Source organism: Henckelia pumila, chromosome 2, assembly GCF_033568475.1.
Source record: "Henckelia pumila isolate YLH828 chromosome 2, ASM3356847v2, whole genome shotgun sequence".
Taxonomy (NCBI): Eukaryota; Viridiplantae; Streptophyta; class Magnoliopsida; order Lamiales; family Gesneriaceae; genus Henckelia; species Henckelia pumila.
Window position 1 is genome coordinate 154,232,268 of NC_133121.1, and position 14,844 is coordinate 154,247,111.

The 14,844-nt window shown below is 36.3% G+C and overlaps 1 protein-coding gene across 2 annotated transcripts; it reads left to right on the forward strand.

Annotated features, from left to right (window-relative positions):
* The first annotated feature begins 8,133 nt into the window (after positions 1-8,133).
* LOC140880039 (uncharacterized) lies at positions 8,134-13,867 on the forward strand. 2 transcript variants are annotated; one of them, XM_073284092.1, is made up of 9 exons: positions 8,134-8,375; positions 8,879-8,925; positions 9,073-10,341; positions 10,569-10,657; positions 10,971-11,073; positions 11,231-11,335; positions 11,952-12,063; positions 12,595-12,768; positions 13,429-13,867. In XM_073284092.1, exons 1-9 carry the CDS (start codon positions 8,219-8,221, stop codon positions 13,566-13,568), a joined length of 2,196 nt encoding a protein of 731 aa, XP_073140193.1. In that variant the 5' UTR covers positions 8,134-8,218; the 3' UTR covers positions 13,569-13,867. The 2 variants fall into 2 exon arrangements, with proteins under 2 accessions (XP_073140193.1, XP_073140194.1); XM_073284093.1 differs by lacking the exon at positions 13,429-13,867 and having other exon boundaries at positions 12,565-12,702.
* The last annotated feature ends 977 nt before the right edge of the window (positions 13,868-14,844 follow it).

Below are 14,844 nucleotides of genomic sequence, written 5' to 3' on the forward strand. Positions count from 1 at the left end.
TCATCACAAAGTCTCAACCTAAAGAGGTCAAACAAACTACTATTCTAAGAAAATAACCTAGAACAAAACCCAACGTTCTAAAGAAAGCAGTTTAGAACCATATTCTCATGTCTCCTGAGGAATCACCTCATCACTGGCACTAACCATAGTCAATCGACTAACTAGGTAAATCCTAGGAAAACACCCAGACTAACCACACGTCAAGCAGTTACAATCGGTTTACTCAAAATCTATGAGTTACAACCATCTCTCCAGTATTAACACCGAGGTTTATCGGGCCGTTCCTGATTTTGGAGAAGATCAGAGATGTTGTCTATCGTCTGGCGTTACCACCATATATCCAGTATTCATTATGTTTTTCACGTATCATTGCTTCGAAAATATGTGGCTGATGAGTCGCATGTCTTACATCCGGCCGAGGGTCAGTTAGAGCCAAATCTGTCTTACGTGGAGAGACCACTCAGCATTATCGGAAAGAAGGATAAAGTACTTCAGAACAAGCGCATACTCCTGGCATGGTTCAGTGGCAGCGTAGATGTAGTGACCCAACCCGTATCCATCACCTAACCAGAGTTAGAGCATAATTAAGCCTGCAATTAAAATAAGTTATATAATTCGCTGTGAAAGACTTAAATAAATGCCGACCGACAGAATACAACCGGTTAAACAAATCCGAATATACAACTCAATCGAATAAATAATTCTAAAGGCAAGTAAAACCTACAGCTAATTCCGCTGTCTTCTCTGGTTGCTGGTCTCTCCAAGCTGCTAGGCGCAATACCTGCACCTGAACCTTCCCCATCGAAATGGGGTGTCCAGACATACCGAAATACTGGACGTGAGCGACTACGCTCAATACGAAAGCAATGATATAAAATATATGCAGCACATAAGTGAATTTAAAACAAGGATAAATCAGTCTACTCAAGGGAGCCATGAATATACAGCGCCGTGCTGGATAGCTAGTCTGTGGGGCACTCGTATATTCACCCATCAACTATAGCATCTACTCCACCGTCGTGGTCGCTCCTAGTGATAGCAAAACCAGAGGCTGAGTGAAACGACCCAAAACTACTACTGAATTTTTTTTAAAAAAATATACTTTATACTTTAATTTATTTCTTTACTATGAGATAATATTATTACATATATTCATGCACATACATAGATATATCATGCATAAAAATCCCATTATTAAATTCTTAAATAATATTTCTTCCATAAATTCCATGCAACTTGAACATAAATACGTAAATATAAAATCTATGCATACTCTCAAAATTCAAAATAATAAAACATGTGCGGAATATTTGTTTTGACGGTCAACACATAAATATCATAAATGAGCTATGGCCACGGGTACTAGCTGCCTGGATGCTCATACGCTCTCGCCGCTATTCGGGACCACATTTTTTTCATTATTCTCATACTCACCTGCACTATTTAAATCTAATGAGCCTGAAAGCTCAGCACGTTCTATCCTTATGCAACAACATGAAATCACACATAAGCACACATCATATAAAATACGTGAATATACTTATACGTGCATGATCTTAAAAATATATGCATATAAACATGTATAAATTAATCATAAACATCATCATCATACTATATCATAAACATTATATGTAATATGTTTCATAAAATGACATGTCTTAATTTTTTAGTTCTCAACAGGTCGTATCCATGTCGGTGACTTTATACTTAACGATTGATTAATCATAAAAATCACCGTACGTGGCGGTGTATTTCCACCTCTGTGCTGCCACTTCACCAACACTCAATGCTGAATCCATAAGCTCATCATAACATAAACATTAACATGAAGGTCACCGGACCCAGGTATCCCGGCCTTCAACCACATCACTTTCCACCTTCACATCAACTTCCATAAAAATATTATTTTTCTTAACATGTCTTTAAACATAACATAAAAATGCTTACATGATGCATGAACTTAAAAATTCTAATTATTCTTTATTTCATGAAAATTTACCCGTAAATATATATTTAATTTATTTTCTTCAAATTCATACTTATATATATATATATATATATATAAATAAAATAAATGCATGAATTAAATATATATTTACGGACCTTTTATTTTTTTCCATGGACTTGTTCGAGCTGCTGATCACTTAACTTAAACCCATAAATTTCTAGAATAGGCCAATAAGCATTTAGCCCATCATAACTTGGTCCATTAATGCTCATGGATCCCAGACCCATGGAAAACTAATATGATCGCTTAAAACATTATTTAAGTCCATTTAATTAGTTATTCAAAATTAATCTAATTATTAGATGATTAAATTACTAGACCCGAGACCACTTGGCCCAATAATTCTCATGGATCACACGGCCCATGACAAATTAGTGGCCTCTCTTCATTAATTATTTAAACCCATTAAATTGGTCTAATTAATTAATTAACCAAGCTCAAGCCCATTAATTAATAACTTAAACTCTTAATTAATTAAAATAAAAATAACCGAGCCCAAATAATATAATCCGGACCCGAACCAAAATAATTTGACCCATCATATTTTAGACCCGACCCGGACCCAAAACCCGAGCCCGACCCATTTAAACCTAAAGAAAAGAAAATTAGTATCCTCTTCAACCTTCCCTCACGGCAGCAGCCCTTTTCCTCCTTGCTACTGCCCAGCTCCGGCCACCCCTGGCCGAAGCTCTGCCGGCAGGACCACCCCATGGTCCTACCGGTTCCAACAGACCAGTCATGGCCCATCCAAAACCCCCTATAGCTGAAACTGACCCCCCTTTAATCCATGCATGTTGCGCGATCTGCACAGCCCACAAACTTTGCCCCTTTTTGCCCAACTCCGGCCACCAATGGCCGGAGCTCCGACACCTAGACCACCCTAGAACCCAGACACAACCATAGACCAGGCCTGACTTGAGCCAAGACCCAGCATGAACAGCCCCGATCTCTTCTCTCCATGGCCTATGCAAATCTACCCAGCCGAGCAAGATCACATCCAGCCCTGAACCGAGACCTCCAAACCCAAACCTAAGGACCCTATATAAGACCCCTAGCCCTTGGTCAGCCCCTCGAACCAGCCTTAAGCAGAAATCATGAAAGAAACCGGCCATGCACATGAAAAACGTGAGAAAGTTCATGATCATCAAAGAACTTCATTCAAAACTTAGATCTCATGCATTAACAGAACATTCATTCTTCAAAACATTGTATATGATTTAAATGGTGTCCAAAGATGGATTCGAAACGTGCCTTTTTGAATATTTTATCAAAACATTGAAATCGACGCGCGTGAAGTAGGGGAAAGGAAGATGGGCAAGCTTGTGTTTATTTGAGTGTGTAAAAGTTAGGCTCAATTAAAATTAAAAACCCAATCAAACACTTCCGAGCCCACACATAAATCAAACAAAAATCTCTAATTTTTCGAATTAATAAAAGCCTCAAACTTAAAAGTGTTCAAAATGCCCATAAAATGGTCTATTTTTGTGAAAAATGGGTTTCTAAAAATATATATACCTTAAAACTCTATTTTTTTGAAAATAAAATCTTAAAATAATAATTTATGGCTCTTAAAAAACCCTCGTAAAATTTTGGGATAAAAATATCTATCTCGTTCGTCTTGGTCCCGTCTACATGATCACAAAATAACTTTTATCAAATAAATTCATAAATTACATAATAACGGGTTAAATATCGTAATAACATTTAAAGCATGCAAATAAATCACTCAATTCTCATAATATCACATAAAAGTCATTTAATCTCTTTTTACTTTATTTTAAAAATATTAAATCTCCTAGTTATGCATGCGGGTTTACGTAGCAAATTTCCGGATGTTACACTGAGTCTCCCCAGACACGAATCCATAAGGAGTAACTCATCACCAATGAAAACTGTCATGACTCACATCTCACAGGATGCAGTCCAGTACTTATAAAAAAAAAAATGCACGTGCTAAAGCAGTAAAACATGGAAAACACATAACATATACTCATGCAACACATATATCATATATCATGTTGGTCATCTAAGTCAGTACTTACTAACCTTACTATAGGCAGTTCTACCGGTCCCACTCTAGGTTCTCAAGCCTATCATCAGCTCTACCATGCAAAATATACATTCATCAATATTTAAGCTCTAAAATCCTTAACTAAGCTATTGCATACTCCTAAATTTAAGGAGACCATAACTATACCTGTGTCCGTCGTCATCCCACTGATGGCGACTGCCTCAAAACTTAGGCACAGCTCCGCTATGACGCCGGGATCGCTCCGCTACTTTCGGATTCCCAATAGGACGCCTAGAAATCCCTAGATCAGACTAGAAAGGCTAAGGACGAGAGAGAGAAGAGAGGAATGAACAATTGGAAATGAGCCTCGGCACCTCTATTTATAGACGCAGAACGGAACATCCATTCCCGCCATCGGAGAGTCCGTTCAGATCGGAACGTCCGATCGCTCATCAGAGCATCCGATGTCCCATCACTTTCGTAAGCAATGACGTCATCTTGCTGATGTCACGGATGATATCAGCTCACCAGAACGTTGCGTCCGATCTACGAACGTTGCTTTTGTTCTTGGTCACCTTTCGGACCATTTTCGATCATTCTAAGTCCATTCCCGCAGTCTTTAGACTCATCTGAATCTTTTTTAATCATGTTTTACTTAATCTAAACATGATCACTTGATTAATTATCCATTAATCATTAATTTTGGATACGAGTAACTACATTGGTGCCGAGGAGGAGACCTAGGAGCTTGAGAATAGTATGTGATCAGAGCATCTTAAGTTATTTTGATTTGTATTTCTTGTTCCTTGCAGCAGTGTACTTGTAAACTTTCATATGTAATAAAGTATGATTCTAAGTGTTATTTTGATTTTCATACTCTAGTCTTGATTTCGAGGACAAAATATCTTAAGGAAGAGAGAATATAGTAACCCGAGTACCATCTTAAGTCGATTAAAATGTTCAACATGATTAAGGGTTTATTATTTAAGAAAATCAAGTATTTAATCAAGTTCAGAATCAAAGAAAAGGGCTTCGGACCCACCAAAGGGTTCAAAAGGTCCGAAGTGTGGTTCGGAAGCACTGAATTGTTCGGTGTTAAGTTTGGATTCAGAGGAAAAGTTTGGAAGATCTGAACACAGATCGGAACATCCGATCTAGAGTTAGACCATGCAAATGATGAGGTGTCAATAGTGCACGACAGGTGGAAGATCGGAGCTTTTGAAGAAGGGACCAGAGCCTCCGAAAACAGCTATCCACTTAGGTGTCAAGGCGGAAATGACACATCACTGCAGGCATGTGTTTGGAATGTCCGAAGTTCTGATCGGAGTTTCCGAAGTATTGTTTGGAAATGTGGTACAACATGCAGATCGGACCATCTGATCTAGGGATCAGAGCTTCCGGCCTATAAATAAGCCAGCCGGGGCTCATTTTCAAGTGCTCATTCACAGAATGTAGTAACCCGAGTACCATCTTAAGTCTATTAAAATGTTCAACATGATTAAGGGTCTATTATTTAAGAAAATCAAGTATTTAATCAAGTTCAGAATCAAAGAAAAGGGCTTCGTACCCACCAAATGGTTCAGAAGGTCCAAAGTGTGGTTCGGAAGCACTGAATTGTTCGGTGTTAAGTTTGGATTCAGAGGAAGAGTTCGGAAGATCTGAACATTTATCGGAACATCCGATCAAGAGCTAGACCATGCAAATGATGAGGAGTCAATAGTGCACGACAGATGGAAGATCGGAGCTTTCGAAGATGGGACTAGAGTCTCCGAAAACAGCTGTCCACTTAGGTGTCAAGGCGAAAATGACACATCACTGCATGCATGCGTTTGGAACGTCCGAAGTTCCGACCGGAGTTTCCGAAGTATGTCGTTTGGAAATGTGGTACAACATGCAAATCAGACCATCCGATCTAGGGATCAGAGCTTCCGGCCTATAAATAAGCCAGCCGGGGCTCATTTTCAAGTGTTCATTCACAGCTCTCTCTCTCTCTCTCTCTCCTTACATATTCTATAGTGTTTTATCCTTATAATCGAGGGTCGGGCGATAGAGAGGAACTTCCGTGCCTAATAGGCAGAACCTTCGACTCAAAGGGTTGACGACAAACACATGTGTAGTCCAAGATCCCTATGAGATAATGAAAATACCTATTAGCTTAGTTAAGACTTTTAGATCATAATTAGTGATACAGTAATCAGTTGACTGTCGGTTTGGACTTCAGACCCTGTAGCACTCGATTTGTCTGATGGACGTACGTAAGTACTCATTGAGATATCCAGCGAGTATGCATTCTTATATGTTGTATTTTATGTGCCATGATATATGTTTTACTGCTTTATTACATATGCTGCATGCGCATATTCATGTTCAACCGTATCTCCTTCGAGATAGTCCTTTCTAGTAGGGTCGCTCAGCCCTACACTCTTGTTATATGTACGAACACTGGGAGCTACCGTGATGATGAAGACCGAGATTACGGTGAACTTGACGAGTGTGTGAGGTACCCCGCGGTCGGATTTCCAGATGGTAATACTTATTTATTGACGCCTAATTTGAGTAGGATTCGATTTGACTAGTTACACAGTAACGTCATTTTGCATGCATCATATCGGTTTGTATACCATACTTATATGTTATGGGAATTAGATTTTATCTTGGATACCCCATTCGATGAGGTAGGTCTCAGGTTGGACGAGACAAGAGGATTGAGATGGGGTTAGGTGCAAGGCTAGTGACCACTTGGAGGTTTTGTTCTGTTTTTGGTTGAGTTCAGTTACAGCGTTTTTCGATATGGTTGTATAATTATATTCTGGGTTTTAGTTGTTAGTTGTATTCCGTCGGTTTACTTTGTATACTTTGGTTTAAATTTCCACCGTGCTATTTTCTCTCATTAACTTTTCTTTCAAGTTAATTGCACGCTTAAATAATTAAGCTAGTAGGTGATTCGGGTAGGGTCACTACAATATAGATGTAATATATTTATTATTTTAAAACATTTTCATACAAAATAATTTTTAAAATTAAAGAATAAATATCTAAAAATATTATATTGTTTTGAAATTCCTAAAAGTGACATAGAAAATTTTAAATTAGTTTTTTTGTTATATTTTTATGTTAAATGAGATACAATCATTTAAAAATTTAAAATATAGATAAAGCTGAAATAATATTTTATTAGTTACGATAGTTATACATACATAAGAAAATTTGTTAAAATAAGTTTTTATAATTTTTTTAATTAAATTAAAATAAAGTGTTATTGTAATTTTAAAAAGTAATTTGGTTTATCAAAAATTATATCAACATTATGAAAGAAATAAACATATATAGATTACACGAATGATTTTGAATTTGAAGATTTTGGTTTCTTTGATTTTGAAATTATAAATTGCACATGGAACATGGAGAGATGAATAAAGGGAAGTTAGAGGAAGAGAAAAACTGATCGTGTGCAAGGTTTTTTTTTTGGACCATTTTGCCCATGAACATTAAGAAGGTGAATTGCACATGTAATTTCATAATGGTGTCATTCAGACAGACAAAATCAGTTTCTACATGAGTCAAATTATTTATAAAATAGTAAATATAATAATATAATGATTCGAATAAATATTTTAAAATTTATATGCGTGTATATATATATATATATATATACATACAATTTTGATCCCCTGCACCTTGCAAGGGTGCAGAGAATCTGTGAGCGACCACTAGTGGTCCAAAAAAATAAAAAAAGAACCACTAAAACATGGTATCGAGTTTTAGTGGTCACTCACAAATTTTCTGCACCCTAGCAGAGGATCATTTCTGTATATTTATTTATTAATAACTTTTATGTTAATATCAAGATAACATGATAAATTAATATTTAAAAGTTTAGATAAATAGATTAAAAATTTAAAAATTTAAAAATATAGATAAAATATATAACTATACAATAATCGCTCTAAACTCTGAATCATCGATACTTTCTTAATACAATATCATAGATTTTTTTTTAATATAAATTATATCGAATATCAAAATTACGACACTAAAAAGTGAAATTTACTAGCATAATATATAAATATTATAGATACATACTATTTTTATTATGAATGAATGAATAGTATAATAATAATTCCATAGAAAAAGAATAATATCTAGGGGATCATCGTCGTCGGAGAGGCCGAAAACCTTGATTGATTTGATTTGATTTGATGTCCATCTCGCCCTGCCAATTTCAAGCTTCAATCTCCTCCTCGTCTTCCTCTGCGCAATCGTCTCTTCCAGAATCCAATCATGGAATCGCCTCTTCTTCCACTCCTCCTCCCTTATCTCTCCCAGGTTCCACTCCGCCGCCGCGCCGTCTCTCAGGTTTCTCTATTTCCGTCAATCAGACGAAACCCTATATTTAGTGTTTTTTTATTGATGTTATATGCATTATTGAAAGCCAGATTGGCTGGATTTTCGTTGTCCAAGTTTCACTGCTCAATTCTAATTGAAAAGGTTCCTTCGATTATTTGTTTTATTTACGATTGTAAAGTTCGAATAATTCAATTTTTTGTTGGAATTATATAGAAGATCGCTTCGTTTTCGTAGAGAACCTAGATCGAGCTGTTTTGAGTACTTGATTATTTTTTTTAGAAAAAATATTTTTTCATTAAGGTGCTGAGGTTTACGTGTTAGCCAGCCATAAGTGTGTTCAACTTTTGTTTACTACGGTAACAATTCAAGCTAAAAGATTTTAACTTCAAAATAAACTTTGAGCCCGGAGCCTTAGGTAGTATATCAAGTCCTTTTTAGTGAGCTTTTCTCTATACCTGTTTGGGTTTGTTTATCGCCTTTGGAAGTTCATTAAATTTTCCCTTTTTCTTCAGGAGAAGATGTTCCTGCTTCAGGCTGTTCGGCTGATTCTTCCAAAGAGGTACTGCGATGGCCAGCTTGTTTGTCAGAAAGAGTTGTTTTTTTTTTTTTATAAAACTGGGCTTACGTTTTTTTTTTATTTTCATTTTCATTTTCATTTTTTAAATTTAAATAAGAAGACATGCTCTTTTGTTTCTCAATCATTCAGGTGAAATCCAAGGAGAGAAGAATCCGTGGGAAAAGTCCAATTCACCAAAATGTTGGAAAAGCCTTGCAACCCAAGGCTGGTTCTTGGGCAGGGGTTAGATCGTCAGAACATCATGATAAAATCTCTGAAAAGTCTGTTACCCCAGGAGATCATCAGGGTGCTGCATCTACTAGTTCCCAGGGTAGCACTGGGCATTCATCTGGAAGAAAATCTCATATGGTTAGCGGTAATCATTTGTTGAATTTTCATTATGATCCTATTGCTACTTCTCGTCCACAGCCCAAGGGACCTTCTGCAAGAAAGCAACACAGGAGGAAACCCTATAACAAGGATTTGTTTTTTCAAGCAAATTACAAGTTTGTGGTTCTAGATTCTGGAAAATATGCGACCGAGTCAATGGATCCCGACAAGATGTTGCATTGGGAGGATATCATTTGCTTGAAGTACCGTACTTTCCTTCCAGTACAGTGTCCCATATGTTTGGATGATCCCTTGTGTCCACAGATAACCTCATGTGGTCATATTTTTTGCTTCCCGTGCATTTTGCAATATTTATGCATGGGGGAAGATGATCATACTGGTGAATGCTTGAAAAGGTGCCCTTTGTGCTTCACAATGATTAGTTCGAAAGATTTGTACACCATACACGTTTCAAACGTCAAGCAATACAACATCAATGCTGAAGTAAATTTTGTGCTATTAACCCGTCGAAAGGATTCATATACTACTTCTTTCAAGAATGAAAGTATTAATGTTGACAAGGATATGATAGATTCCTTTTCGAAGTTTACTTTAACTTCTGATGTGGAACAGTCTGTTCGAGAGTCGATTTCAGATTTGGATAGGTGGATAGCCAGAGCTGATTCTGGCCTAGTTGATGACATTGAAAAACTTCCATATGTTTGTGCTGCAATGGAGCAGTTGGAACAAAGAAAGAAATACTGGAATGCACATCGTGTTTCTAGTTCCAGTAAGATTAGTTCAACTTTGCGTGAACCTCCACCAACTTCAGATGGTGAAGATCCTAATAATGGTGCGAGTGAGTTTGCATGTGAATCAATCTCTGCTACTGGTGATGAGTCTAGGTCATCTATACATGCAATTCAAGAAATTATGGTTGGTCAGCTCGGTTTACCTCAAGTAGCAGATATTAATGAGTCATTTGAAGGTCATAACAGATCTTCTAATTCGTGTGATGACAATAATTCTCGCACGTGTGCCATTGGCTTCAAGGAAAATAATGACTGGGACTCTTACTATTTCTACCAGGTTATTTGATCAAATTGTTCTTATGTTTTTTGGCTGTGTAGTTGGAAAAAATTCTGCAAAAATTTCTGTCTTGTTGGTGAAATATAACTGTTATCTATCAGTGTAGATGAATAAAATGGAGATGGCCCTGCAAGCTCTAAGTTGTTGCTCATCCTTAGAATTATTTGTTATGGAGGAATGCTAATATGTCATTGTAATGTTCTTTCTATCTTTTTTGAAATTTCTAGGTTGATGATGGTCAGCACCTTATCCTTCATCCATTTAACATGAAGTGTCTTCTACACCATTATGGTAGCTATGGAAGGCTTCCAAACAGGTATTTGTCCATTTGGTGTCCATTGACATGCAATGCATCTGTCCAAGGTAAAATTTTGGTTGTCAGAGAAGATAAAAATGCAACTGCCAGATAAGCATGTGACAGAAGAATTATGTCTAGTATAAGGTTTATGATCAATGACTTAATGGGGTTTTCAGAATATAGTGTTAGTTTCTTTCATTACAATAATTTCACTGACGTCAGATGTGATTACTTTTTCTTTATGTTTATAAATTCTTCTACCTCAACTGTGATGAAGAATATGATTTCATGGTATCTCATATGATGATTTTGACGATAACTCCAATGTCAGAATAACTGGGAAAATCTTACAAATGGAGACCATCACACAATCAGATGCTATGAGGAGGCGCTATCGCTTCTTAAGCCATTTCTCCTTGACAACAACATTTCAGGTATTAGCAAGAATGCCTTTTTTTTCTTCTCCTGATGCCTCGCAGTTTGAATTCATTGTAATCCTTTTTTCTTTTGACCTTTCCTTGCTGGGCGACTTAATCTCAGTCAAGTTTTGAGTTGTTGCCTCATTCTTCCTTTTCTTTTCTTTTTCCACAGCTTTGTGAAATCGAGTTGAGTGAGATACTGCCTCCTGAATCCCTTTTTCCATTTATGGATGAAATCAAGAATAGAGAAAAACAGAGGAAGCGAATTGCTCGGAAGGTATCACATTCTATAATTCACATTTGGGGAATCATTCATTGTTGTTGAATTTTGAGCTTTCTGATGTGTCACACAGCTGCATTATCTTGTATCTAATATTATGCCGGTGAGTGTACCCTACTGTAATTTTTCTTTCTTGGTTTTTAGAGGGTCTTGAGCCGTCAAGTAGTTGAATAAAACTATGACCTGATAAGGGGTCTGCTTCAAATCGAAGCTTTTGTTGTTGCATCATACAATATGTACATCTTTTAGTAAATGCCTTTGCCGATCAACCGCACTACACTGTTCAACCGCATAGGTAATTGTTTGCATACACTGTTAAGGTTTCTTACATAATGTGAAAAACGACAATTTTTCGTGAAGGCATAAAATTTGTTCGTATTTAGCTTGAAAATATGACTATTGAAATGTTGCATATAGCCAAAATTTATAACTTATAAAATGTATTTTATAATTATAACTTATAAAATGTACAGTAACGCATTCTTGGCCTGTGGGTTTATGATGGCCAATGATTTATGTGCTGAGTTTGCTTGAAATGTTTGTGTAATAAACAATTGTGTAGTGCACATTGTATAAGAATTTCCGGTATATGACTTTATTGTTCTTTATCAAGGAACTCAAGGACAAAATTGAGGCGGAAATTGCTGGTTCTCAGTTTTTGCCCATGCCATATTATTCGTACGATGCTTCGCCTAGCCCTAGTTTTTCCTTGGATGACTTCCAAGGTAAGCGTGATCTTGCTGGATTGTTACATGACCAATATATGATGTATGTCTTAAATTTTGCTTACGAGATCTTGTATGTTGCCCTTAGATTCAGTTATAGACTCTTCAGATTATCCTGATGTTATTATTTATGAGTGAAAATGAATCTATCAATTGCATCGACCCATTGTTTTAGCCATATTACCTAGTCTTTTGGTTATTATGTAGTCATGGCTGGTGTTTATTTTATTTTATTTTATTTAAAAAAAAAACCGTGTTGGGGTAAAACTAGATGGTCATGATTTAACGTTCATGGGAACTGATCTTTTTGTCTTTAAAATTAGTGTTGTGTCCATGTTTGCTGTTATTAGATGGTAGTTGTCCAATGTCAGTCAACATATGATGTTATTTTCTTGATGTGCTTCATTCGAGTTGTATTCTTTGGTATTATCAACTCTTGTAGCAGGATAATTTTTGCCTCTTGAGTAATATGGTGTGGCTTTCATGTTTCATCTATGATAGTGCATTTATTTTTGCTTGCCCTACTATAAGCTTTGGGAAGTCGCACTGCAGCATCCTCAAGCCCACCAACCTTTGGGGAGAGGCCTTCATTTTTAGGCGTCACAAGGCTTGGTTTTGCTGCTGCACACGATTCACCAGCTCTGAAGGCAGAGGAAATCATGCCTTCTTCTCATGCAAAGATCAATCTACCTCGTGCTTCAACTGGTAATGATTTGATGGCGTGATATTGATCTTGTGAACTTATCAGTAGTCTATCAGCCTAAAACCGAACTAGAAACTCAGATCCAAACTGTTGAAATCCGATTCAATTAATTTTGGCCGACTCAGGAAGCCGAAAATGAGTTGAAAATCTGTCGTTCTCTTTATACTTTTTTTTTTGACGCAAAAACTTTTTAACTTTATTGAGAAATATCAGTCATTACAAGATTTTCTAGCCAACTAGGAAAATTTCCAGACACCCAGCAAAATGGCGCAGGGGAAGAACAAACAAATTTAGCTAAGGAGTCGGCCAAAACATTGACGGATTGGGTTTTTTTTTATTTTTAATTTACTCTGTGGGATATTTTTCATGTTGACTGGACCTAATATGGGTAGTGTTTGTGAGAGCTTCTAGGAAGCACTTCTCAGCTTTTTCTTAACAAAATTTTGAAAATTTGTGAAATTTTGTTAAGTTGAGAAGTGCTTCCTAGAAGCTCTCCCAAACACTATCATAGTAAGCCGGCTCAGCTAAAGGTGGTTTGATACTTGGTATGCCATGCACATATCCACAGTACACCCTAGCTTTATCGTCGACACATGGTGTCCATGTATTATTAGTTTTTGAAGTTATCATGGTTTTTGTGATGGCTGGTCTTTCTCTTATAGGAATGTCATTTGCCAACGTGGCGTCGAGAACAAAGCCTGTGGAAGGCCCGGATATTTCAAAAAAGGCAGATGAGGCAGGGAAGAAGGGGAAACGGCCGATGCGTGTTCTGCTGTCCACAGCCGGTGGGCGGAGATATTGAACACGAACATTTCTTACGGAGATCACGGAATATCGATCTATTTAAGACTGCTAAAGGCAGGTGTAACTTGGCTGACGCTTGAAACAATCCATCAGTCGATTGTTGTGCTAAGATACGTTATCAGTTTGTTTATCGCTTGGCTTTGAACATGACCTGTGTTTTTATAAAATGACTAGAAAACAACACGGGTGTTGCACGTTGAAATGATTGTGAGAAATTGTATTTGAGTATATATACTTGCAATTTGTAATAATTTATATAAATATGTGAAAATTAAATAAAATTAAACTTATTCGGAACTAACAATAATTATATAAAATTCAAAATGAAATCATGATTTATTTTGTTCCAAAAGAGAGAGAAGCAATAAGGTGTCAGTTTTTCATGTTTTTAGATTCAAATACAACAAATTTATACCAAAACATAAACGACGAAGAAGACACAGAACATCTTATAAAAATGTGTTATGGGTTAATTTTGTGAGATGTATATTTTATTCAATCTGATTTATGAAACAATGTTACTAATTTATGTAAAAAAATATGATTTTTCATTGTAGATATGAATTGTGTCGACCCGTATCATACGAGATTTACTAAAAACGAAACATTATTGTTTTTAAATACCCAACTCCAATAGTATATCTTGCAATATGACATGTATACGAAATTTATATGTATGTATATATTTATATATACAAAAATAGTACATATATCAAAATAAAATATTTTATATTTTAATTTATAAAATAAATTGATAAATATACGTAAAAAAAATAGATAGAGGGCATGGTGAGTATTTAAGAAAAATATATTAGGATACTATTAGGATAGGATCGGTGGCAACTTGTCTAATGATCTCAACTGAATGGATTCGTTGACTGCCTGGAAACTATGATACTGATCGGTTGACTGTTGCTTCTTCAGCTTTGAGTTCAGTTGGGTTAGCAACTGAACTATATTATTTTATCATGTGTCTATGTTAATCAGCTAACTTAGATAAGTGCGGAATGAGGTCGATCAACAGATTGAACTAATGAAAGATGGCTCGACTGGTTGTGTACAGAAAGTAATCAACACAACAGTTTGTTTCTGAATGTTCGGAGATTTATCTGATCCTAGGTCACCTCTTCTTCCACCCCGAAATGATCCACTTTGAGCATTACACTATTGCAACACCCGCTCCAAGACTAGGACTTACCCAACTGCCTATTTTGAAACTCCTAGGTTGCTAGAAGAATTTTATCTATACAACGACTTGCACAGATCCGATTCAA

Coding starts and splice junctions, on each gene's coding strand:
- LOC140880039 (XM_073284092.1), top strand. CDS start 8,219: ATGTCCATCTCGCCCTGCCAATTTCAAGCTTCAATCTCCTCCTCGTCT. Junction 11,074..11,230: donor CCTTGACAACAACATTTCAG/GTATTAGCAAGA, acceptor CTTTTTCCACAG/CTTTGTGAAATCGAGTTGAG. Junction 12,769..13,428: donor TCTACCTCGTGCTTCAACTG/GTAATGATTTGA, acceptor TTTCTCTTATAG/GAATGTCATTTGCCAACGTG.